The sequence below is a fragment of the Marmota flaviventris genome, chromosome 9, assembly GCF_047511675.1.
Source record: "Marmota flaviventris isolate mMarFla1 chromosome 9, mMarFla1.hap1, whole genome shotgun sequence".
NCBI classification, from domain to species: domain Eukaryota; kingdom Metazoa; phylum Chordata; class Mammalia; order Rodentia; family Sciuridae; genus Marmota; species Marmota flaviventris.
Genome location: NC_092506.1, coordinates 16,437,669 through 16,462,127, shown reverse-complemented (window position 1 = coordinate 16,462,127; position 24,459 = coordinate 16,437,669). Strand labels below are relative to the sequence as shown.

Here is a 24,459-nt window from a genome sequence, read left to right as displayed (position 1 = left end):
TGTGTATATCATAGTTCATTAATTGTGGTTTTTGAATAGAAATCCATTGACTAAATAAGCCACCATTTTTTTTATTCACTCAGCTGTTTTTTTTTTATTATTTCTAGCTTTGAGTAATTATAAATATAGATGTTGCATATTACCATGAATAAATTTTATATTTGCATGTTTTCATTTCATTTACTTAGAATAAGTGTTATTTGGCTATATATTGGAGTGGAAAGTTTGGGTGAAATTGCAGATGTCTTGCTCAAAATTTTAGGCCACTGTCAAAAGTTTTTTGAAGTGTTTTTATCATTTCACATTCCTGACCGTAGGTATAGGTGTAGCAATAGCTCTCACAATTTTTTTTTTTTTTGCATTGTTTGGATTTCCAGTGTTTGCTATTATAATGCCTGAATTGAGATACCTTAGCTATGTATGGTGGTAGCCACCTGTAATCCTAGCAAATCAGGAGGCTGGGGCAGGAAGATCTCAGGATCAAAGCCAGCCTCAGCAACTTAGCAAGGCCCTAAGCAATATAACTAAGTTGTTGTCTCTAAACAAACTATTTTTTTTTTTCAAAAGGAGGAGCATGGTTTTTGGGGATGTGTCTTAGTGTTTAAGTGCCCCTGGGTTCAATTCCTGGTACCAAAGTTAATTAAATTAACTAATTAATTTGCATGTAACTCTTAGTATTGAATACAATTTTCTTGAATTGAACATAATTAATAGACAAAATAATAATGAAAAACTTGGAATGGTGATGATTCAGATTGTGTTTTTTCATTAGAATTAAGTATATACTTACATATTGATGTTTTTATATATAGATATGAATTTTGATTAATATTTTCTTACAAAACTATATATTACTTTTTATGACTTGTAGTTTCATCTAAATAAAAATAAACACATTGTTGCTTCATACATTTTATATCATATATTTTATTGTTTTTATTCCTTTATATCTTTAATGAATATAATTTTAAGATGATCTCAAACTTTATGGTTCTTCCTGTGCATGCACCTCCTCCTACTTATTCAAAGAATATATGTTGTTATAAAATCAGTTTGCACTTATCATTAAGGACTAATTTCATTTGCTTTTAACTAGGTTTGTCAGCCTTGTAGCCTGACTGAATCATATAAATCTCTTAAAATTTAGGTATGGTAGTCAGAATCAGCAATGTAAGAATTCAGTGGGAGACAAATAAAATAGAGCAGGAGGATGCAATGTGGTTGACTTCTAGGAGTTAACACTTGGTCCCCAGTTGGCATCCTTCAAGGAAAATGCACCTGAATTTTACCAGCACAAGAAATTTGATTCCACAAACATCCTAGCTGAGCTAAAATCAAATCCTCTTCCCACAGCCTCCACACCTTAAATTTAGCCATGGAGACCCAAATCACAGAAACCAGCCACCCTGCACCAGACTTATGACCCACAGATGCTATGAGATGATAAATTTGTATTTACTTCAAATGCTGAGCTTTGGATCACTTGTTAAGCAATATTTGAAAATTCAGGAGTAACTTAAAAGACATTGAACTTAGTCTTTACCCTTTTAGAGTGGTTTTGCCCTTGATCTGGAGAAGGTATCTTTGACTCTATGTATGCCTAGTTAAGGGTCCTTTACTTAAGATAAGACAGTGTACTTTAGGATGTTCTGTGTAAGTTCCAAAACAAAACTGGTGGTCTCACTCACTTCTTTATTGCTGGTTGTCAAAATTCCTAATGTGTTTGATTGACAGCATGGCCTTCATTACATGACATGAACAGGAGAAATAAGATCCCACCCCAATTCCCCATACCCTGTCAGCCTAAAGTCCAGATTTCCTGCACAGGCCATCTGATGCCAAGCAAACAAGCAGCCTGGTTTATGGGGAAAAGGGAAAAGTTAGGAATTTCCTGATACTGAGTGTCTCTCAGAACCAGAAAATTGACTACATTTTTCTTTATACCATGAACAATATTTTTTGTCATTAGACAAAGTCTTTGTGAATGTACTCTGTTTAGTATGGTGAATCTTCAAATAATCAAAACAACAGAAAACAAAGCAAACATATTTATTTTTTTAGGTCTAATATTTATACAAATTGATAGAAACATTTTTTGATCACTGATTTGGCAATTTTCACAGGTATTTTCTTAACTGGAATGACATGCAGAGATTTACATTTTTCTCTACTTGTTAGGGAGGTGAGGTTTCCTCAGTGGAGCTGCCCTGAAGGACTGTCCTGAGCAGCTGAGTACAGTTAAGGTATGCATTCACTCCAGTGCATTAACAGAGTCTAAGTCACCTGTCTTACCTTCCATTCGTCTCTGATTGTGACAAACATAAACATACACTTTCATAAACACATTGGAATAAATGTGTGGAATATTTTTGGGATATATATTAGTCTTAGAAGATGATATATCATGGATTTTGTTTATTAAATCAAAGGATAATTATTTTTATTTTACATAAAAGAAAAAGAAATGTGGGCCAAAATGGGTGGAACTAGAGAAGTAAGAATGCATGATATATGAGCTGTAATTTTTCTGGGTACAGAATTCATGCTTGATGATTTAAATAAAATACTTTAATCAGAGCATCATTTACATGATATAATTCATTCCTAGACCCAAGTGACCACATCAACACAAATTGGTGGTTGAAAACAACATGATATCAGTCTCTCATATTCTCAAGGTCACTGTCCCAACTGAATAGTTTGAGGCTTGACCTCCTCCAAATGCTTTAAGAGAGCGTCATTCCTCTGATCTTCCAGTATTGGGTGGCTCTTGTCTTCCTTGGTTTGTGGGTGAATCATTCCAGTCTCTACCTCCATCTTCACACAATGTTCTCTGTTTCTGTGTGTCCATTTTCTAAACTTCTGTCTTCTGTGTCTTATGAGAACACTTCCTTCACGTTGGTGCCTGTCTTACATCTTATTTCAAAATCCTTAATTAACTATATTTAAAAGACTTGTTTGTTCCCAACAGAATCACAGTTTTAGGGTCCAGATAGAGATACATTTAGAAAGACCAGCACTCAGTCCAAGACATAAAATGTACAAATCTACAAACTTATAATACTATAATTATAAACAAACAAATCCTTAAGTTAACATAGGAGAGAGTGAAGCTACCAGAAATCATTATCTATTCCAGAAATAGAGACATGAACAGGATTTACAGACTTAAAATGACTTGGAATACAAGAAGAAATAAAGATATGAAAATAAGAAAAAAAATAAGAAAATTAAAAAACACAAAATGCTCCTTTTACCAAAATCATAATTACTTCGGGATTTTTCTTTGGCTAAACCCATCCTTATAACATCAGAGAAGGGTAGCAAATACATGCTAGAATGAAAGAGTAGAAGAAATTACAGAACAAGACCCTTTTCCCTGGTTGCACTATACACTTGCTAAATTCATGGGTTTTTTTCTGATGTCTCTAAACTCAATAGATAATTATGAGAGGAAAGATTGATGTTCAAAATGATGTCCTTGTTATTGGGTTAATGTTTACCCTGCTTTCAGGGAAGCCCTTATCTAAGTATATGAAGCAAGCTTTCTTTAAAATGAGATGGTTTGCTAATAATAATTCAAATTGTAAGTATTTAAAATTTTGGAATATACTTGAAATATATTCCTGCTGTAATTAAAAGAGAAGACTATGAGTAAATTCTTATTGAGTGTTCAAGTCTTTTCCTCATGTTAATAACTTAGTTAGTAGTCTTTTCAATGCCATGGTGATATCCTTGTTCCGCAGAGTATAGATGATGGGATTCAAAGCTGGGATCAAAATGGTATAGAAAAGAGACAGCAGTTTTCCTGTTCCATCAGACTGATTTGACTTGGGTTGTAGGTAAGTGATACTAGCTGTTCCATAGAACAAGACCACAACTGTCAGGTGAGAAGAGCAGGTGGAGAAGGCTTTAGCCCTCCCTCTGGCTGATGACATTTTTAGAATGTTGGAGATGATTTTGCCATAGGAGGCAGAGATCAAGATAAATGGAACCATGACAAATAGTACTGCAACCACATATACTGCCATCTCATTCACAAAAGTGTCACCACAAGCAAGATTGAGCAGTGGAGGGATGTCACAGAAGAAGTGGTTAATTTTGTTAGACCCACAAAAGGGCAAAGAGAAAATCTGGTATGTTTGCCCAACTTCAACAGGGATTCCACTGACCCAAGATGCAGCCACTAGCTGTATGCAAAACTTGTCGCTCATGACTACAGGGTATTGCAAAGGGTTACAAATGGCCACATAGCGGTCATAAGCCATCACTGTCAAGAGGAGGCACTCTGTGCCTCCAAGCAAGAGGACAAAACACATTTGCGTAGCACAGGCATAAAAAGAAATAGTTCCTTTCTGTGTACCAAGGTCCATGAGCATTCTTGGCATAGTGGCTGTTACATAACAGATTTCCAACACTGAAAAGTTGCTAAGAAAAAAATACATAGGAGTTTGAAGAGCAGAGTCAGTTCTGGTTATCAGTATAATAATGCTATTGCACATCAAGATAGTGAAATATAAGAATAAGAATATTCCAAAAATCATCCACTGAAGGTGGGGAATATCAGAAAATCCCAAAAGAACAAATTCCATCAATGTAGTGGTATTTGATTTTCCTGCTCTAACTGGCTCTTCACCTGCAGATATGGTAAATTTAACATGGTTAATTTATTCCTATCTTGAACCTCATTGATCTCTTATGATGCCCGGAGTTTAGTCCATAAATACACTTTTATAATCTCATCAATCATTTCTACCATTATCTGTTTTTGTATCTACTACTTAAAATTTCAAATTTCAGAGATCAAGTGATATGCATTTAAAATCTATTCAGGAAATAAAATAAAATGTATATTTTTGAGAAATAAATTTTCATCATTTGACTCTGAAAAGGAAAATAATGTTACAGTGTTTTGTATTGATATTCCTGGGTTTATTTTATTATCTCTTCATTGGTATTCTAATATCATTTTTTAGTCCTAAATATTTCCTTAAAACTCTTTCTTTAATTATTATTCAAAATGAACTGTAAGTCTTTGTTTAAACTCTAAAAAATGAACTTTTTAAACTAATTCATTATTATTGAGTAAATAAATAAGCATTATTGTTGCTCTGATTTATGTATTAGTCCATTGCTTATGCTAAATATGGGAACCTAAATTCCAGCATGTTGTTCATTTACTTTCCCTAATAACAACTATGGTACTGTGAATCGAAAACATCAATTCAGAAGGGGATGAATCTCAGTGATGGGTGATGCTCTGGGTTTGGTACCTAGCATCACAGAAGAAAATAGTAAATATAATTATCCTTTTAGTTAATAAATACACATGACCTATTACACACACTATTTTTTGTATTTCTTTCTTGTGTGAGATTCTCCATTGTCAATTAATTGTCTTGTAAACAAATATAGCACCTTTTCTTTATTTTCCTTTCGTAATGTTATCTTACAAGTTCTGCTGTGTTTGACACTAAATTTTATTCACTCAAGTGATTCAAGGAAATAAAAAATAAAAATGTCCTTGTTAATTTCATCCCTATGATGCAGTCAGCACTACAAGACAATTCCCATCACATTTTCCTAATTCTTGTTTTCCAACTTCCCAAATGAGTTTTCTACATTACTTATATTCTTAAATCTATTATACCTATGCACAATTGAACCCCATCAATCTATGATTTTGAATTAATATATTGATAGATAGAAGTGATCAGATGCTGCTCCCTCAAGTTACATATTTCTGTTAGTAGTTGTTTTCAAGATTATCTTAAATAATTTTGGTGATTGTAAATGTAATTGTCATTATTAGACATGCATCTTATTTTATTTAAGTATATAATTAACAAAGTTAAAATATATGAGTTACTTGAATTAATCATTTCATAGACACAATTTTATTGTTTTCTGCTCTATTACATTATTCTTGATCCTCAAATTTAAAATATTCTTAAATAAAATGTATTAGTAGCAGAACTACACCATACCTTTATTAATGTGCATGAAGCAGTCTGTGTCAGTCAGTTTTAATCTAGAAACTTTTTAAGCTCTTCTTTCTCTGAGGAAGTAACTGTAATTCAACAATATTTTTGCTTGATGCAAACATGGATTGCTCTTAAATAGCAATAGTCATGTTCCTGGGGGAACATCTTCTCTCATGCATCAATTTAATTTCTAGAGGACTGCTTCTCTTTGGCAGTCATTCAGGCTCATTTTGCAAGGCTGTGTTTCCTAGATGGACTCTACTTTTCCTCAGCCTCTCATTGGCATAGAGCTTCCCCCATGAGGAAGGAAATTCCTGGCAGTGAAATACCACTTATTTGTCCACTATTACTTTCCAGAAAGTTAGTCTCTCAAACCGCTTCTTTTAAATGCATTAGTGGGGGATGTAGATTTGCCTTCTGTACTCTGCTGATTCCCCACCTTTCATCCAGATCCAGTTCATCCAGTCCCATAGCAAAATATGCCACTTTTTTTTTCTCCCATATACACACTTTGCTTGGAATGTCTCCAAGATCGGGGGTGGGGGTCAAAGCCTTTTCTAGAAATAGAATTATTTTACACTAAATTAACTTTTTGTGAAAATTAAAGTGTCCCTTTAATGCTTTGTTCATTTATTACTAGGTATCTATTTATTGGATGGCAAGTGTTCTTGATACACTCTGAATGCAAATACTTCAATTGAAATATGTGTGAGCAATAATTGATTAATGGTATCTTTTGAAAAAAATATATTTTAGGTAGTTCCATATCTGTATGTTTGTAAGGTGTGTGTTTGAGCTGTCTTTCTTTATATACCTTTATTCCATTCATTTATTTTTATGTGGTCTTAGGATTGAACCCAGGGCCCAACACATGCTAGGCGAGCACACTACCGCTGAGCCACAATCCCAGCCCCTTGAGCTGTCTTTACAAATATTTCACCACAGTACCTCACAGGTTTTGTCTTCTGAATTCTTCTAGATCATTTTATCATGTACATTTCACCTTTATGTCTATGATCCATTTTGTATTGATATAAGACATGAGGAAAAGTTTGAGGCTTACTTTTCCTTGTGCAGATATTTGATTACTCCTGCAATATTCAGTGAAAATGTTTTCCATTGCCCATATTTATCCCAGCATCTTTATTAAAATACAAACATATGTATCTCTTTCTGGATTTTCCACTGGTGAATATATTTACTATTTCACAATTGTCACTATTTTCCTCACAGTAAGTTTTTGTGAGTCTTAAAATCACATCTTATTCTTTTTAAAATGTGTTATTTCTTCATAAAATTGATTTTTCTCTTTTCATCCTTTACATTTTTACAATTCAATCATTTCACCTCTGAATATTCCTACATGAACTGCCCCTTTAGGGGGACACCTTCTGACAAAATCATATCAGATTATCTTTGAAAAATGTGTTATGTTTAATATTCAAATTTACAAACTACAAGAATTGTTTTATGAGTAATTAGGTGAAGTATGAATCAAGTTCTCTATTGTACATTTGTATCCACTTTAGAATATTTTAATAGAATAATTTAATAAAAATCAGTTTTTCTGCACTATTCTGCAGAGCTAATATTTTTGATAATCAAGTGTTTCCACATGTTAGGTGTGTCCACCTGTGGAGCTCTTTATTATTGTCATTTATTCCTTTATTAGTTGTAAAATTATATCACATGGTTTGAATTTCTGTAACATTGTAGCACATTGTTATATCTGCTTAAAAAGTTCTCTCTCTCTTGAATACACACAAACAAAAAAATTACTCTATTTTTTAAATCTGTGATTGATTTGAGAAAGTTTATATACTTTAATTATGATATTCTCATCATCTGCACATGCTATTGGTATGAATTTATTTCTTTCCTCCTAAATTTCCTTCAAATTATTATATTATTTATTGTGTAATTTTCTGTAATTTACTTAATTTTCAATAGTTGCTCATTTCCATTCTAGTGATATTATTTACCATTTCATGTTTGGTTTGCTTTTTATATATTTTAATATGTGAAATTAATATTTTCTGGAATTCCATGTATTTATTTTTGTTATTTGTAGTTTCAGTAATGTGTGTAGGTGTGTATATATGTATATAGTATGTATGTTTATATATAAATATATATGTATATATACAAACAAAATAATCTGTTATGTTTTAAACACACATAATTCTTAGCTTCTGAGATTATATTTTCTGTTGTTTGCTAGTTATAACCATAGTTTCTTTATAATCTTTCAATAAAACTTGGCACAGTTTACTTAACTATTTCAAATATAATAAGTTTTTCAGAGAACTTCTCTGACAAATATTTAGTAATTTCATTTTTAAATTATTTTATTTTTGCTTTACTATGTTTTATCATTTTTTGTTTTTAATTCTTTTGTGTTACAGCACTATTAAATATGATTTGTAGATTGCCAAATAGCTATGCTTCCTCTTATACATAAATCTACTATTTGTACAAAAAAGTACTAATATAAACTCATTTTGCATGAATAATTTAGCTCTAATATCAGTTGAGATTAATAATTGGAGACTATTCATGTGGATCTCTTTAAATCACATAAACCCTTTTTAGGTAGGTATGGTAGTCAAAGTCAGAAAGATCAGAGATTCACGGTAAGAGAAATAGGATCCAGCAGAAGACATATAGTGAAGTGTGTTTCTGGGAACCAAGACACAGCCCCCAGTTGAAATCCAGCCAGGAAATTGTACCTCAGTCTAAATGCCCAAAGAAATGGATTCTGCTAAAAACCTGACTGAGCTGGAAACAAAGTTTTCCCCTTATCCTCTAGATAAGAGCTTGACTCAGCTATGTTGATTTCACCCTTTGAGATCCAAGGCAGCCCCAGAAACCATCCACCCAGCACCATAAACTGCAGAATACATGAAAACATATCTGTCTTATATTGCTAAATTTGAGGTTGTGTGTAATGCAACGTTACAAAAATTATTGCAGTAACATAAACAGTGTTGAACATGGTCATTGCCATTGTGTATATAGATTTGATCTTCACTCTGTAGGGGAAAAGCTCTATCTTTATATCTGTTTATGCCTACATAACTAGAATTTACTCATTTAATACTAGTGGCATTTGAGCTATTCTATGTAAGATCGAAAATAACTAGTGATCTCAGTCACTGTCTTTATTGTTAGTTACCAACTGTCCTAGTGAATTTGACCACTTGGATTAGTTACATAATCAAGAGAGATTAGCCTCACCTCAACTCCTCTTTCTCAACATTATAGAAGTCCAGATGCTCTGTGCAGTCCACTTGTCTTCATGCAAGAGTACAGCCTGGTATGTGGGACCAAAGGAATCCTGGGAATATCCTGGAGCTGATAGTCTTTCAGATTTCAGACACTAACTTGCCTTGTTCCTTTATTTTATTGAACTTTCCTCTAAATAAATTCTTTATGAGTGTACTCTGTGCATAGACAAGTGTCAGAAAACAGTAGAAGAGTGTGTTTCTCTCTGGTTTAATATTGACACTGACATAGAAAAAAATTTTGACAAATGATCTGGCAATATTACAAGATAAACCTTTTCTTAGTTGGATGGATATGGTGGGATATACAATTTTCTTCTTTCCTATTAGGGCAGTGGTGATTTCTTCAATGCAGCCACTCTAGAGCATTGTCATGAGTGGCTGAGCAGTATCACAGGGGTAGACATACCCCACTTTGTCAACATGCTATAATTCACAATGCCTATCTTTCACTACCCATTGTGATTTTCATTATTTAAAAAGAAATCTGAACCTTTCTTTTAAGTTTCTGGAGCAAATGCATAATTGTAATAATTATTGGACATATTATGTCTGCAAGATGAGATTCTACTGATTCTACTTAATGTAAAAATAAGTGTTTTCATCAAAAGAAAAAAAAAGTGTCAAATTATTGCCCCAAATGGAAGCAAAAATTTGAGCCAGGGTTAAGAGATGACAAATCAACTGTGTCCTGGAAGTGCAGAAAATTAACTCCACAGGAGTCAAATAAAAGAAATTTAAAGAATGCAATGTTTACATGCCAGACTAATTTCTTGGATTTTCATCAATAAATTCTCCCAAACTGGTTGTAAAAAAGAAAATACATCACTCACAGTTGTTATAGCCAGAGTCAAAAATCACACTTCTTCAAGGCCTCACTTATCCTGAAAGCTAGGATAGAGTCTTTCTTCTTCTGGATTCTGATGGCATTTCTCTGCCTTTTTTGTGGACTGAATCACACCAATCTCTCCCTCTGCCTTCATGTCATGTTCTTCTGTTTCTTCATGAATGTTTTTAAAATATTTTCTGCCTTCCTTCTCACATCAGAATACTGATGATTGGATTTGATGCCCATCCTAAACCTTAGTGATCTCATTTTAATAGGCTTACTTAACACTATCTAGCATTCACTTATTTTCAGATTCAGTCCTATTTGTACATTCCAGATGTAGTTATATTTTGAGGCACTAAGAACCAGCCCACTATACTTACACAATTGTATTAATGAAGAAAAATCTCTTAGGAAAGAGATATTACCAAAACAAGACCAGAGCTACAATGGGAGGGAGGGAGGTGACTAGGGCACAATAATATCTGGACAGTGGAGGAGCAAACATCCTAAGAAGTTTTAGTTTTAAAACAATATGGACAGAGAAAGATAAAAATGGGATAATGCAAAAATACATAAATTTTTAAAAATCATGACTCCCTTCTTCCACCCTCTTAAAATATTTCTGCCATTTTTAATTGGCTAAATCCAACAGTGAGGTTATAGAATGGAACCATATTCATGCAGAAGAAAGTGAATATTGAAAACACAGTCTTAGAATGTGTGTATACTTCCTGGTTATATGACACACACAATCATTTTCCATTGTGATTCTCATAAAATCTCTTAACTCAGTATTTAACCATGGAAGGAAATAAGGAAATATTGATCTTCAAATTACATACTTGCAATAGGATTATTTATATTCTTATTACATAGATACCTTACCTAAACTTTATAATCAAAGGCCCTAGGCATAATGTAGTAGTTATCACAATATTAATCATCATTTAAAAGCATTAGAGCAAAGCTTTATTTTTTTGTAGTTACATAAGAAAGTAATAGAAAATCATTAGTTTTCAAGTCTTTGCCTTATGTTAATAACTTAGTTAGTAGTTTCCTCAGTGCCATGGTGATATCCTTGTTCCTCAGAGTGTATATGATGGGATTCAAAGTTGGGATCAAAATGGTGTAGAAAAGAGACAATATTTTTCCTGTTCCCTCGGACTGATTCGACTTGGGTTGCAAGTAAGTGATACTAGCTGTTCCATAGAACAAGACCACAACTGTCAGGTGAGAAGAGCAGGTGGAGAAGGCTTTAGTCCTCCCTCTGGCTGATGACATTTTTAGAATGTTGGAGATGATTTTGCCATAGGAAGCAGAGATCAACAGAAACGGAACCAGAAAAAACACCATGGACGACATGTAGACGGCTATGTTATTCATGGAGGTGTCACCACAAGCAAGCTGGAGGACTGGACGGATATCACAGAAGAAGTGGTTAATTCTGTTAGATCCACAAAAGGGCAAAGAGAAAATTAGGCATGTCAGTCCAATTGCAGCTTGAATTGCAGTGACCCAGGAGGCAGCCACCAGCTGCATGCAGACCTTGTGGCTCATGACCAGAAGGTAGTGCAGAGGGTTACAAATGGCCACATAGCGGTCATAGGCCATCGCTGTCAGGAGGAGGCACTCTGTGCCTCCAAGCAAGAGGACAAAACACATTTGTGTAGAGCAGGCATACAAGGAAATATTTCCTTTTTGTGTACAAAAGTCCATGAGCATTCTTGGGATGGTGACAGTTACATAACAGATTTCCACAAAGGAAAAATTGCTAAGGAAGAAATACATAGGAGTTTGAAGAGAAGAGTCAGTTTTTGTTATCAGTATAATAATGCTATTGCAAGTCAGAATAGTCAAATATAGCAATAAAAATATCCCAAAAAGCATCCACTGGAGATGGGGAGTATCAGAAAACCCCCAAAGAATGAATTCCATCACCATAGTTGTATTTGATTTTTCTGCTTTAATCTGCTCTCCATCTGTAGGCATGGTAAATTGTGTGATTAATTTATTCACATTGTGAAATGCATTGATATTTTATGTTACCTGACTTAGATACATAAAGAAAAATAGCACTTATCTCTTAAAGAATTTCCACCATGACCTTGTTTCCCCTGGCCCCATGGGATGACATTTGTAATTTCAGAATTACTTGATATGCAGTTAAAATCAATTCAAGAAAAAAAATCTAATGTATTTAATTAGACTTTATTAACAGACACTAAGAGTACTGAGAAGTGTGAGAAGTGTGCATCCTTATGCAGAGGTACATGGAGAAATATTATTTATTATTTCATCCTTAAGGGCAGGATTATGTTACAGTCATTTTATATATAGTTTTTTTTTGGGGGGTGGTATACAGTTTTTCCCCCTTTATCAGTAGTAATATTCTATCTTCTTTCAATTCAGAGCTTTGCTCTTGAAGCTTTCCATTGAACCTTATTCATAATGAATTTTAACTCCTCTCTTTTTATTAAGGAGAATAAATTTTCCTAAATCAACTTTTTAAATGAGGAATTAAAGAGCGCTATTATCGTTTTGTACCAATATCTCCAATCACTTATGCTGATATGAAAACATTAACCCAGCTTGATGTTCATTTGATTTCCCCATTAACAATTACTGTAATGTGTCAAATAAATTAACTAACCCTTAACTTAATAAACATGAGCAATATGTCACACTATTTCTTCACATTTTCTCCTTATCTATGTAAGTTTCTCCTCCTTCGTGTGATGCTCTTGTAATCAAATGAAACTTTATTTCCCTATTTTTTCCTTCACCCCATTTTTAAAAGTACAACTTTAAATAAACCCATCTATGATTTAGTCAGGTTATGTCAATGATCAGAGCACATTAATGGGGATAAAAAACAAGAGAAAATGAAAACAAACTCTCCATATTAATACCTCATCTGTGAAGAAGCCAGCACTGCTTAACAGTTCTTAATAAATACTTAGTTCTTGATCTCCAGCTTCCCAAAATTAATAATTACATATTTCCTTAACTTCATAAAACAGTGAATACTGCACTCCATTTAACCCCTTCACTTCATGCTTTGGAAATGATATACAGATAGAAAAAGTGTTAAACTCTCTTCTCAAGTTCCATAATTCTACTAGCATTAGTCTTCAAGATTATCTGAGATAAATTACCTTATTTATTATCATTAATGCTTTCTGATATATATTTAATTTAATTTCGGATAGGAAAAAGTTAAAAAAGATATGAGACTTACATTAGAGATTTATTTCATAAAGATCTCAGAATTTCGTGGTTTTCTACTTTATCACTTGAATCTTGGTCATCAAATTTAGAGCTATCCTTAAGTAAAGAAGTCTAATAGCACAATTGCAGCTCACCTTTATAGATTTGCATGAAGTAATCTGTGAGATGACAAGTGACTTTTAATCAATCCCTCTTTGAGGGCTTCTCTTTCTAACAGTGTAAGAAATTCTACATACTTTTGCTCTTAAATAGAAATATCCATGCTCACACTGGGGAACAACTTCTCCTGTATCAGTTATATTTCTCGTATTCTGCTTCTCTTGCTAATGAGTTTCTCATGAGAATCCTGAGTTAATCAAATTTGTGTACCCATGTCATTTGTTCCTTGTGTGTCATTGTCTCTGGATAATTTTGAGTTTTTCATCACTGGTTTCACACTTTGCTTATAATGTATATTTTTGTTACTTTTGTATTTTTTTATTTATTTTCAGTTTGTTGAACATATTTTTATCATAATAGGGTCTTGAAGATTATGTGCATTAACTTTGAAATTGCATACATTTTTAAAAAAAAAATTGTATTTAAGTATATAAAGTACCTGGAAAACCTTGTATAGATTTTATGGTCAATTTATATTTTTAAAAGTATTTTTAAAAAACCCAATGTTTTCTACACTATTGACCATTTTTTGTTTCATGTTTAATTACATTTTCTTGATTCCCCAGTAGTGAAAGATGTATTTCAAATTTTGTTCTTAATTGTAGTATTTTCCAGCCCATGAAATAAAACACAATCCCTTCCTTATTTTCATCAATACGTGTGCTACGTACCTGGATTAGTGAATGTAGAACACTCCCTCTCCTGTTTATTTTTCACTCTTCTCAAACTGTACTTCATCTTCTTTTATTCTTTTTCATTAACATGAGAGAGTTTATTTCTATCTTGGACTCCTAATAGTGAGATAAAGATTATATTTCAGTGCCATCATGATAGGTACATGTTCTTTAACCTTCTATCACCCAAACTCAGATATTACATCAAACTCAACCCCATTGCTTTATATGATTTATTCCAAAATTTAACATGAAATAATTTTGTTAATTTACTTATGTAATTGCTTAAACTTTCTCCCTATCAGTATGTAAATTACAACAATGAAAATTTTATGTTCCTAATGCACAGTGTAATTCCATAATATAAATTTAAAATCATTCTGAACATTCCACATCAGACAAGGAACCATCTGAATCCTCACAAGTGAATACATTCAATGTCATATGGAAAGGAAAATCACCCAGTCCTGCAGAAGGCAGTTATGCAGAGAAAATCCTGACATTTAATTTTTTAAAAATTATATTTATGTATATTCAATACCAGGACACACCCTGACATTATCACAAAAGCATGCAACACAACCTGGTCCAATTCTGTCTCCATCACTTCCTCCCTTTTCCCACTCTCTGCCCTCCACTCCACAAATCACTTTTCAATTCATTTACACTTTACTCTTTTATTTTTTAATTAGTGCCCTGTGGACACACACAATGCCAGGACATACAATGCCATATGTATGCATGCACATATGGAAGTTCAGCCAAATTCCTTCCATTGCTTTTCCCTTTCCCTGCCCCTTGTCCTCCTCCTCATTACCTTTGTCTATTCTACTGATCTTTTTTTTTTAATTTTTGATAAAGTTCCTTCTTTCATTTTTTTTATTTCTTTCTCTCTCTCTTTTTTTTTTACCCCCCACCCCTTGTTTTGGATTAAATTCTACATATCAGAGAAAACATTCAACCTATGACTTTTGGGGACTGGCTTGCTTCACTTAGCATGATGGTCTTCAGTTCCATCCATTTACCAGTAGATGCCATAATGTCATTCTTTTAAGAATGACATTAAACTGAGTAAACTCCATTGTGTTTATATACCACATTTTCTTTATCCATTCATCTGTTGAAGGACACCTAGTTGGCTCCATTACTCCACTACTGTGCATTGTGCTGTTTTAAATATTGATGTGGCTGCATCACTCTAGTGTGCTGAGTTTAAATTTTTCAAATATATGTTGAATAATGGGATAGCTGGGTCATATGGTGGTTTCATTCCTAGTTTCTGGAGGAATCACCACACTTGTTTCCAAAGTGGTGGCACTAACTACTAGTCCCAACAAAAACATACAAGTGTATCTTTTTTTCCACATTCTCACCAACATTTGCTATTATTTGTATTCTTGATGATTGCCTTTTTAAAGAGTGAGATGAAATCTCAATTTAGTTTTGATTTTCATTCCCTGATTGTTAAAGATTTTAAACATTTTTCATATATTTGTTGAATTGTGGATGATTCTTTTGAGAAATGTCTGTTCAATTAGTTTGCCCCTTCATTGATTAGGTGATTTTTTGTTTGTTTGTTTGTTTCTTTATTTGTTTTGGTTTTTAATTTGGGGGGTTCTTTCCATATTCTGTATGCTAATGTCCTGAGGAATAGGTAAAAAAAAAAAATTCTTCCATTCTGTAGGCTCTCTCTTCATGCTTTCAATTGTTTTCTTTGCCATACAGAAGTTTTAAATGTGATGCCATCTCACTTATTGATATTTGATTGCTTGTGCTTCAGGAATCTTGTTAGGAAAGTTTGTTCCTATGCCAACATGTTGGAGAGGTGGGCCTACATTTTCTTCTAGCAGATTCAGGGTCACCACTCTAATATCTCCATTTTTGTTCCACCTTGGGTTGAATTTTGTACTGGTTGAGAGATAGGCATTAAACTTTTCTGCTATATATTGATTTCCAGATTTTCATTTTTTCCAGTATGATTTATTAAAAAGACCACCTTTTTTTCCAATGTTTTTGGCACCTTTTGAACAAAAATGTATAAGATAATTGTATTTACATGGATTTGTCTCTGTCTTCTATTCTATTCCATTGTCCTTTTTCACTGTTTTGGTGCCAATACCATGGTGTTCTTGATGCTATAGCTATGCAGTATAACTTGAAGTCTGGTATTGAGATCCCTCCTGTTTCACTTTTCTTGCTAAGATCTCCTTGGGTGTGTCTCCTTATGTGTCTCTTATTTTGTCAAATGAATTTCAGGATATTTTTAAGAGACATTTTTGAAACACAACAAAGTGATGTTGTTTTAAACTACACCTCTGAATTTGATTTGCTGTGTAGCAATAAAAAATTTGAAAAGAGCACTTCAAAATTATTAAAAAGCCAAATATTGTACCTTTCTTCCATTATTCCACCACATGTGCACTATGTTGTAGCCATAATTCCCATCTGTCAGTGTTCTGAATATTCTCTCCTCTCAAACTATTGCCTTATTAAATTTTTGACTTTTAGAATATTTTGACAGTGATATGATGCCTATGTGGACAACAACAGAAGTAGCTGAAACATACATTCCATATGACTATGTAGAAAAGAATATGAACACGTAATATAACATAATGGAGAAATAAACTTAAAAACAAAACAAATAAAAAATCCTAGCAAACAAACAAACAAACAAAAACCCTCAGGTTGTATATTTTTTTTTCATTTTTTTAAATTAATAAATCATCCAATGACATGTCCATTATTTAGTAGAAATTCAAGTCTCTGGTTCCTTAATTTTAACTTTTATTCAGTCACACAGTATAAGGATTTAAGTAAAATCTCCTAAGTATCTTCTAAAGCAGTAAAATGCAGAAAATAATTCAATTACACTAATATCCCCACGATTTCAATTTTAATTTTCCTTAACATTCTTAACCAAAACATAAAAAAAGAAATCATTGAGAGGGGATGGATGAATCCAGTCTAAATAAGATGGAATAATCCTACATATATTGTATTTGTAAGTAGGAAATATGTATATAGAATTGTTTTGCATTAAAAAGAACAAGGTAAAAAATCTTTGGATGTTACTAATTATGACTCTGCCAAATAGGAAAAGTATCCTACAAAGAGAGGATCATACTCTTAGGTCAAGAGAAGCAGAATGGAAAAATTATAGACAGAATCTTGAACTTGTCCAGTAACCTGTTGCATTTTTTTTCTAAAATCTGTCTCCATTCCTGCTAAGTTTAGAATTTTAGGGAATGAAGACATGTGAAAGACTCATCATCAATCCCCTCATACTGTATAGTATTGTTATTGAGTTCATTGTTTTAATCTTTCCTTGAGGATTCCTAAATCATTAAGAAGCAAATTCACTGTGTTATAGGGTAAGTTATCTAAAAACATAAGTCCATAGTCAATATTTTCCAATGACTCCCCACTCCCATTTCTTTTCACAAGCTAATGACATCATGTGAAATAATCATTTTAAAACAAGGAAAATGGGGGAAAAAACACTATGGATTTTGCAGGAAGACTTGTGTTATAATGGGATCAAATATGTATTGAATGCATTAAATATTAAGTCATCAATTTTCTCAAGGCCATTATGACATCTTTGTTCCTCAGAGTATATGACACAGTTATCACTGTTGGGGTTATTATAGAGTAGATAAAAGAGAGAAATTTGTCATTCTGGAAGAATTTTGAAGTTTGGTCACAAATGTGTTATGTTTCCAGATCTAAAGACCTTTGACATGAAATGAGCAGGTAGAGAAGGATCTGACTCTTATTGCTAATGACAACTTTCTTCAGGAGATAAGTATCAAGAGAAAAGGTATTGTGAGAGGTGGTTTCACTGAATGACTGACATTCTCCTTCCCATGATTGAAAGAGGCTCTGTCGGTCACCTTACTAGTGACCTGGATATTGATTGCCAGATACTCAAAGTAGCACCATGTGCCTTCAGATGTAGGCATGCCTTCCTGCAGCCCCATGGGTCCAGTTACTCTCACCTGTTCCTTTGTGATATTACCCCTTTGCCCTGTTTGGGATAGAAGGTTCCATGGAAATACACTTTGTGTGTCCTCTTCTCTTGCTCTGCCTTTAGATGTGGCCTTCCTAGATGTCAGTCAACTGCTGACAGCAGACATCATGAAGCTAGACTCAACCCCCTGAAACCTGACCCCTTGCCTCATTTGAATGGCTTTACCTCAATAAAAGTGTCAGCACATGCTGGCTGTCTCTCTTTCTGCGGACCCTTAAGGTCGGAGGAGCCATCACAGAACCCCCAAAGAAAAGGGTATCTCTGTCTCTTCTGTGGTTATTTCGGGCTGCCCAGTTCCTCTGGAGTGACCCTGAGTGTTTTTTTCATGAGGAAGGTTGACAAGGTATCATGGCCAACTTTATTAAAGCAATTGTAAAGACCAAATCTCACTCAGAAACATTTCTGCAAGGCCAGCTTGAGTACTGGTGGGCTGTCATAGAAGCTGTTATTGATTTGGTAGAATTCACAACGGCAGAGAAAATATCTGGCAGGTCCGCCCCATAGGAACCTGGGTTTCACTGATCCAGGAGCTAGCCTTCATCTGGAAAAGATCTTGTGGTTCATAATTAGAGATATTTTCCCAGTAGTAAACCCACAATCAGTATTTTAGGTGCATTTTTGGTGCTGCCTTGAATCTCTTTCTTTTTTCCTTTTGGTACATTTTAGTTATACATAATAGTTGGGTTAATTATAACCTAATCATACATGCATGAAATTTAATTTACTTTATTTCAGCCCCCAATGCCAGACCTTTTCCCTTTTTCTTCCTTCTATTTTACTTCTTCTACTGGCCTCCCTTCCACACATTTTTGTATTTTGGGCTGGTCTTTAAAGATGGGATTCAAGTTGATATATTTATATATGCACAAATCATAATTTCACAAAATTAATTATTCATTTCCTTCCTTTCCCACCTTCTTCCCCCTAAATCTCCTAGTCCACTGATCTTCCTTCTATCTTTATGATATCCAACTCCTAATGCCACCATTTTTCTTTATTTTGCTCTAGCTTCCAATATTGCATTTCTGTTGATGGGCACTATCAAAAGGTGAATGAATAAAGAAAATTGTCATATATACACAAGGGAGTATTACTTAGCCATAAATAATAACATCATGTTATTTTCTTATGAATGGATGGAATTGAAAAACATTATGTTAAAAACAAACAGACTCTCAAAGTCAAGGGTCTCTAATATTTTCTCTAATATGTTGATCCTAGGAGGAAAAAAATGATCTAATGAATATAGACTGGAAAACACTGGAGAGGAATGGAATTGAGGGGAAGAGAAGAAGCTGGTAAACACAATGTTCTAGAGAATGAAATCAAACAAATTATGCTGCTGCTGCTGCTGCTGCTGCGTGTGTGTGTGTGTGTATTGTCACAATGAATTCCACTTCTATATAAAATTATAATGGATCTATTAAAAAATAGAAAGGAGATCAGTAGATCAAAAACAATGAGAATGTGGAAAGATTTGCATTGATGATTTGTTTACTATAAGTCTGCTCAATAAAATTTCATCAAGTGCCTCACTCTCTGCATTGTTTTCGTTTAACAATCACATCTTAATTAATGTGCCAGAGAAGTAAAAGCTGCAAGCCAAAAAAGAAAAGTGTGACCATTTTAAAACACAAAGATTAGACAATTTTCAGTTTCCTGGTACTTCTTGAGAAAAAATTCCAAAACCTTGGCTTAAAGTTTTGTTTTTACTCTCTTAAAAATCTTAAATGATATTTTTTTTGTATTTAACATATTTGGATATATAATAAGATCATGCAATGAAAGACAAGCAGTTGGACTAGGGAGCAACACCTATAAACCTAGCTATTTGGGAGACTAGTCAAGACCAGCCTCGGCTGTTTGATGGGACACACTCTGAAATTCAAAATCATAAAACAAGAGGGCTACAGATGTAATTCATGTAGCTCAGTCCTAGACAAACCCGGGATCTATTACTAGTACTGACAAACAACAATAGGGAGGGAGGGAGGGAGAGGGGAGAGAGAGAGAGAGAGAGTCACACAGGCAGAGGGAGAAAGAAAAAAGAAGGAAGGAGGAAAAATGAAGAGAAATAAACACTTTCACAAGTAGATTTCTTTAGGACAAAATCTTATATATGAAACAGCATTATGATTTTAAAAGAAAATAACTATATATAATTTCGAACAGTTAAAAAGAAGAGTTTGATCGTGTTTTATTCAAAGGCATAGACAGAGATGTATTTAGGAAAATGGGTACATTTTCAAGGGGACAATTTCAAGAGAGGATGCCACTGAGGTAAAGAAAAGGAATATGAATTCAAGGAAGAATGCAGGCCATCTCCAGAAGGAGAGACAGCCAATCATGTATTTTTAAATGCACAATTGTGGTCTACAAGCTGTAATTGTATGAATATTTCACAGAATGCATATAAAAAACAAGGTATAATGTTTTTTTTAAAAAGGAATAATTGCAGTATTCTGGAGTTAATAATAATGTAACTTTAATCCAAAGATAAAATAAGCAGATTGTTATGGCTTCAAATTATTTTCTCTATGGCAAGTACTTATTTTTTTTTTATGTTTCTTTCTTTTGAATTAATTAACCATTCTGTGAGACAAACACACAAGAAGATATGTAGTAAATGAGACTCTCTATGCTTGAAATTATAATTATTATTAACTTTATGTTTCTTAAAATGAAAATATACCCTATAAAAGTATATATTTGAAAAAATAATCACAGATTTAGCATTCCTAACCATAGATTATATGATTTTCTGTCCTGAGTCACAGAAGCTAACATAAATAAATACAGAATAGTATTTTGATCATTGAAAGGATTTAATGCAAATGGAAATTATGGTTAATTACATGATGGATTCTTAACACCAAAAATGTTGTGCTTATGTAGGCTTGTAAGATTCATACTTATTCTCCTGTGTTTGAATATATTTCCTTTTCTTCCACCCAACCAGAAAAGTTTAAGTACATGGGTACATAACACTACATATTTCTCTTCAAAATTTCAAATACATATGAATATTTCACCTTTTCAGTGTTTTTATGACTTTCACATGTGTCATCTTACCATGTAAATTGATACTTCTAAGCAAAAAACATCCTCATTTGTTCTTCCAGAGGCTTTGGCCAAAGGTATCTTTCCCAACAGTCACTCTATGGAATTGAGGTCCCCTGGGCACTTGAGCACAACCACTAGCTCTCTCCCTACTGTTCACTGTAGAGTATTCAAATTCCAAGTTGTGCACTGGAGGGCCTAGGCCTTTCTGGATATTCCTCCCATGTATCTACTTCCAGGACCTTGAAGTATAACAAATGCTAGGTTTTGGTCATCACTAAATATGCATTTTTTGTTTAGTGTGATACATTTATTATTTGCTAACTTTATCCTAGGTTGATAATTGATATTTTAAATCAACAACATAAGTGCTATTTCAATTTATATCACTGGTCTGAGCTAAATATAAACACTTTAAAATTGAATCTATGAAGAACAATAACAACTCTGCAGAGACTGCTGATTTCCAACAGATTTCCTTCATTTTAACAAAATAGTTTATCAATATGAATGAGATTTCTTTACACTTGCCTATGTTACATTCTCTATTAAAATGAATGACTGTTGGATTCTGGTTATCTCTCTCCCTTTCCCTCTTTCTCTCTCTGATTTTATCTGGTTCTACCTCAAACTTCTTATGCTTGCCCCAGTTTCTATGATTTTGAATGAATGTAAAACATATTTTTACAATTACATTTAACATTTTTCAAAAATTTTGCCTTTGATTTTGAATTACTATTGTGATAAATCGTATTATTTTGCTTAAATGACTTTGGGCTCAATATGAGTACTGAGTGGTATTTTCTTAAATCTATGAGTATATTTCAAAATTTGAAGAATATAAGTAAGCATTGGTCAGGGATATTCTTGTTGAAGCCTTCCTAATAATCAAGAGTACTTGTATGAGTGTATTTATGTAGTTATAGAGTTTATATTTTCTTAGAATACTATGCATTTTTCCATTGTTTATAGTTTTAACAGTATTATGAAAAATACTAAAATGTAAACGAATCACTTCAGTCTCTGAAATCATATTTTCCTCTCTTCTTTCTACTAGTTATACACATTTTGTCCTCTTTCAATAATACCTGCCACAGGTTACTCAGTTCTGTTTTCATAAGATTGTTCCATAAAATTTTATTGATTCTGTTAATGTGTTACTCAGTTTTTGCTTTCATTTTTTTTAATATTTTCTCCTGAGTTTGCATTTAATTTTGTCACCATAGTAAAGAGAATTATGAAATGTCCCCAGGGTATATGCTTCCTGGTATACATATACTTTCTTCCAGTTATTCAGTCAAACTCCAATCTAGGAGTTGCTCTGGAAGCATTTTATAAATTTAATTAAGTTACCTAATCAATCCACTCTGAATTCTTATATTTTCCACCAATCACATGAGCCCTCCCAATTTCTCTCTAGCAGTCAGATAGGAGATTAGAGGTTCAACTTGTCTTCATTTAACGGGTACCTAGCATAGATTTTGTGATTTCTGACTTTAAGGTTCTAAACAATGAAAGCAGTCATGTTGTATTGGACTACATATTTTTAAGGATTTTTATTGCAATAATAATAAATGGATAAAATGAATATATTTTCTTTGTTATATTATTTTTATACTTTTTAAGCAAATATGTATTTTTACTAGGAAAATGATTATTATATTATTATTGTAGTAAATGCAAACTTTGCATAAAAACATAAATGATAAATCAGAAATGCCTTGACATTTATCGATTCAAGAAAGTCAATATCTCCTTCCAATCTATATCCTCCCAGAGACTGATAATATGCACACTCTCCCACTATATTATACCTCTGTAGACTGATAATATGCACACTCTCCCACTGTTATACCTCTGTAAAATGTTTCATGAATTTATAGATTATTGCCTTTCTTTATTTTAAAAAAATAATTTCAAATTTTATGCATACATTTGTATTTTTCTTTATGTGTCAGAAAGTGTTTGGAATTTCTTTAGAGTAACTATCTTAAGATATTGACTTGTGCACTCCCTCTTTTTGTTATGACAATTTCAGCATGTTAGAATTTTCCTTATTAGTCCCACATTGTGCATGAGATAAATGTATTCCAGTGACTTAATAAATTTAAACTGAGAGCACAGTTTGCTTCTCATTTTAATTTTGTACTATAAAATATAATAGACATTCTTGAACAAATAAATTTGAAACAACTATTCCTATACAAACATTTAAATTTGTATAAGTTGTGGTGTTCTTGCTAGTACTGGTAAAGTAAAAGTATTTTTATTTTTCTTTGAAAGGAATGACAACAGAAAATTCCAGACTACTGCTCCAATAGGATATAATACCAGATATGGGAAAGAGTATGCAGACTGGGGACTAGAAAAGAACTTATCCCAGGTGAGTCAATCTCCAATAAAATCATTTTCTTAAGAGGGCTAGTTATTGGATATTATTTCTTGAGCTACAGTAACACATGACCAGAAATTGCATGGGTTAGTGCAAGAGTAATTCTGGAGGCTATATTCCCAAACCATCACCTCTGACTGGGGTTGGGGAGAATAATTTCAGGCCTCTTTTAGCTTTTGGTGGCTGCTGGTGTTCCATGGCTTGTGCTTCCACATCTTCCAATCTCAGCTCCCATTTAGGATGACTTTGTCTCTGTGTCTTCAAATCTGTTGTCTAAACTTCCCTGCATATCTCTATCATAAGGACACTCATCAATGGATAATAACACTCATCAACCATAATTCAAGAAAACTTCTTATCAAAGTCCTTATTTTAATTGCATTTGCGAACATTATTTTTATTCAGTCACATCTATAAGGGTATCCATTGCGTGGAAACCATTAAACCCACAGTACATTGCTATGGATAGGGTAAGGTGAAACACCACATATTTGACAAAACTGTAGTAAGACCTGAGGTTATAAGGGCAGAATAAAAAGTGTTATCAAGTAATAGTGAGATCCTGGATTACATTTAAATTCATGAGATTTTGTAGAATCAAAGGGACATGGATTAGAGACAAGAGAGAGAAGCCCAGGAAAACCCAAAGAAATCCTCAAGGTTTCCCTACTTCTACCACCTTAACATAGTTTTCCATTGGCTAATTTCAACCCGTGTCTGAGAAGGGCAGACAATGCACCTGAAAGATTGGGAAGAATGAACTGATTACAGAGCACAACCCAAATACTTGTTCCCACAATAACTCCTGTGATC

At 33.3% G+C, this 24,459-nt stretch overlaps 1 protein-coding gene and 1 pseudogene across 1 annotated transcript; both read right to left on the bottom strand.

Moving 5' to 3' along the window:
• Positions 1–3,686: 3,686 nt before the first annotated feature.
• On the bottom strand, positions 3,687–4,660 carry LOC114078938 (olfactory receptor 10AG1-like; annotated as a pseudogene).
• Positions 4,661–11,129: 6,469 nt separating this feature from the next.
• On the bottom strand, positions 11,130–12,089 carry LOC114078939 (olfactory receptor 10AG1-like). The gene has a single exon (XM_027919986.2). It carries the CDS (start codon positions 12,087–12,089, stop codon positions 11,130–11,132), a length of 960 nt encoding a protein of 319 aa, XP_027775787.2.
• Positions 12,090–24,459: the final 12,370 nt, after the last annotated feature.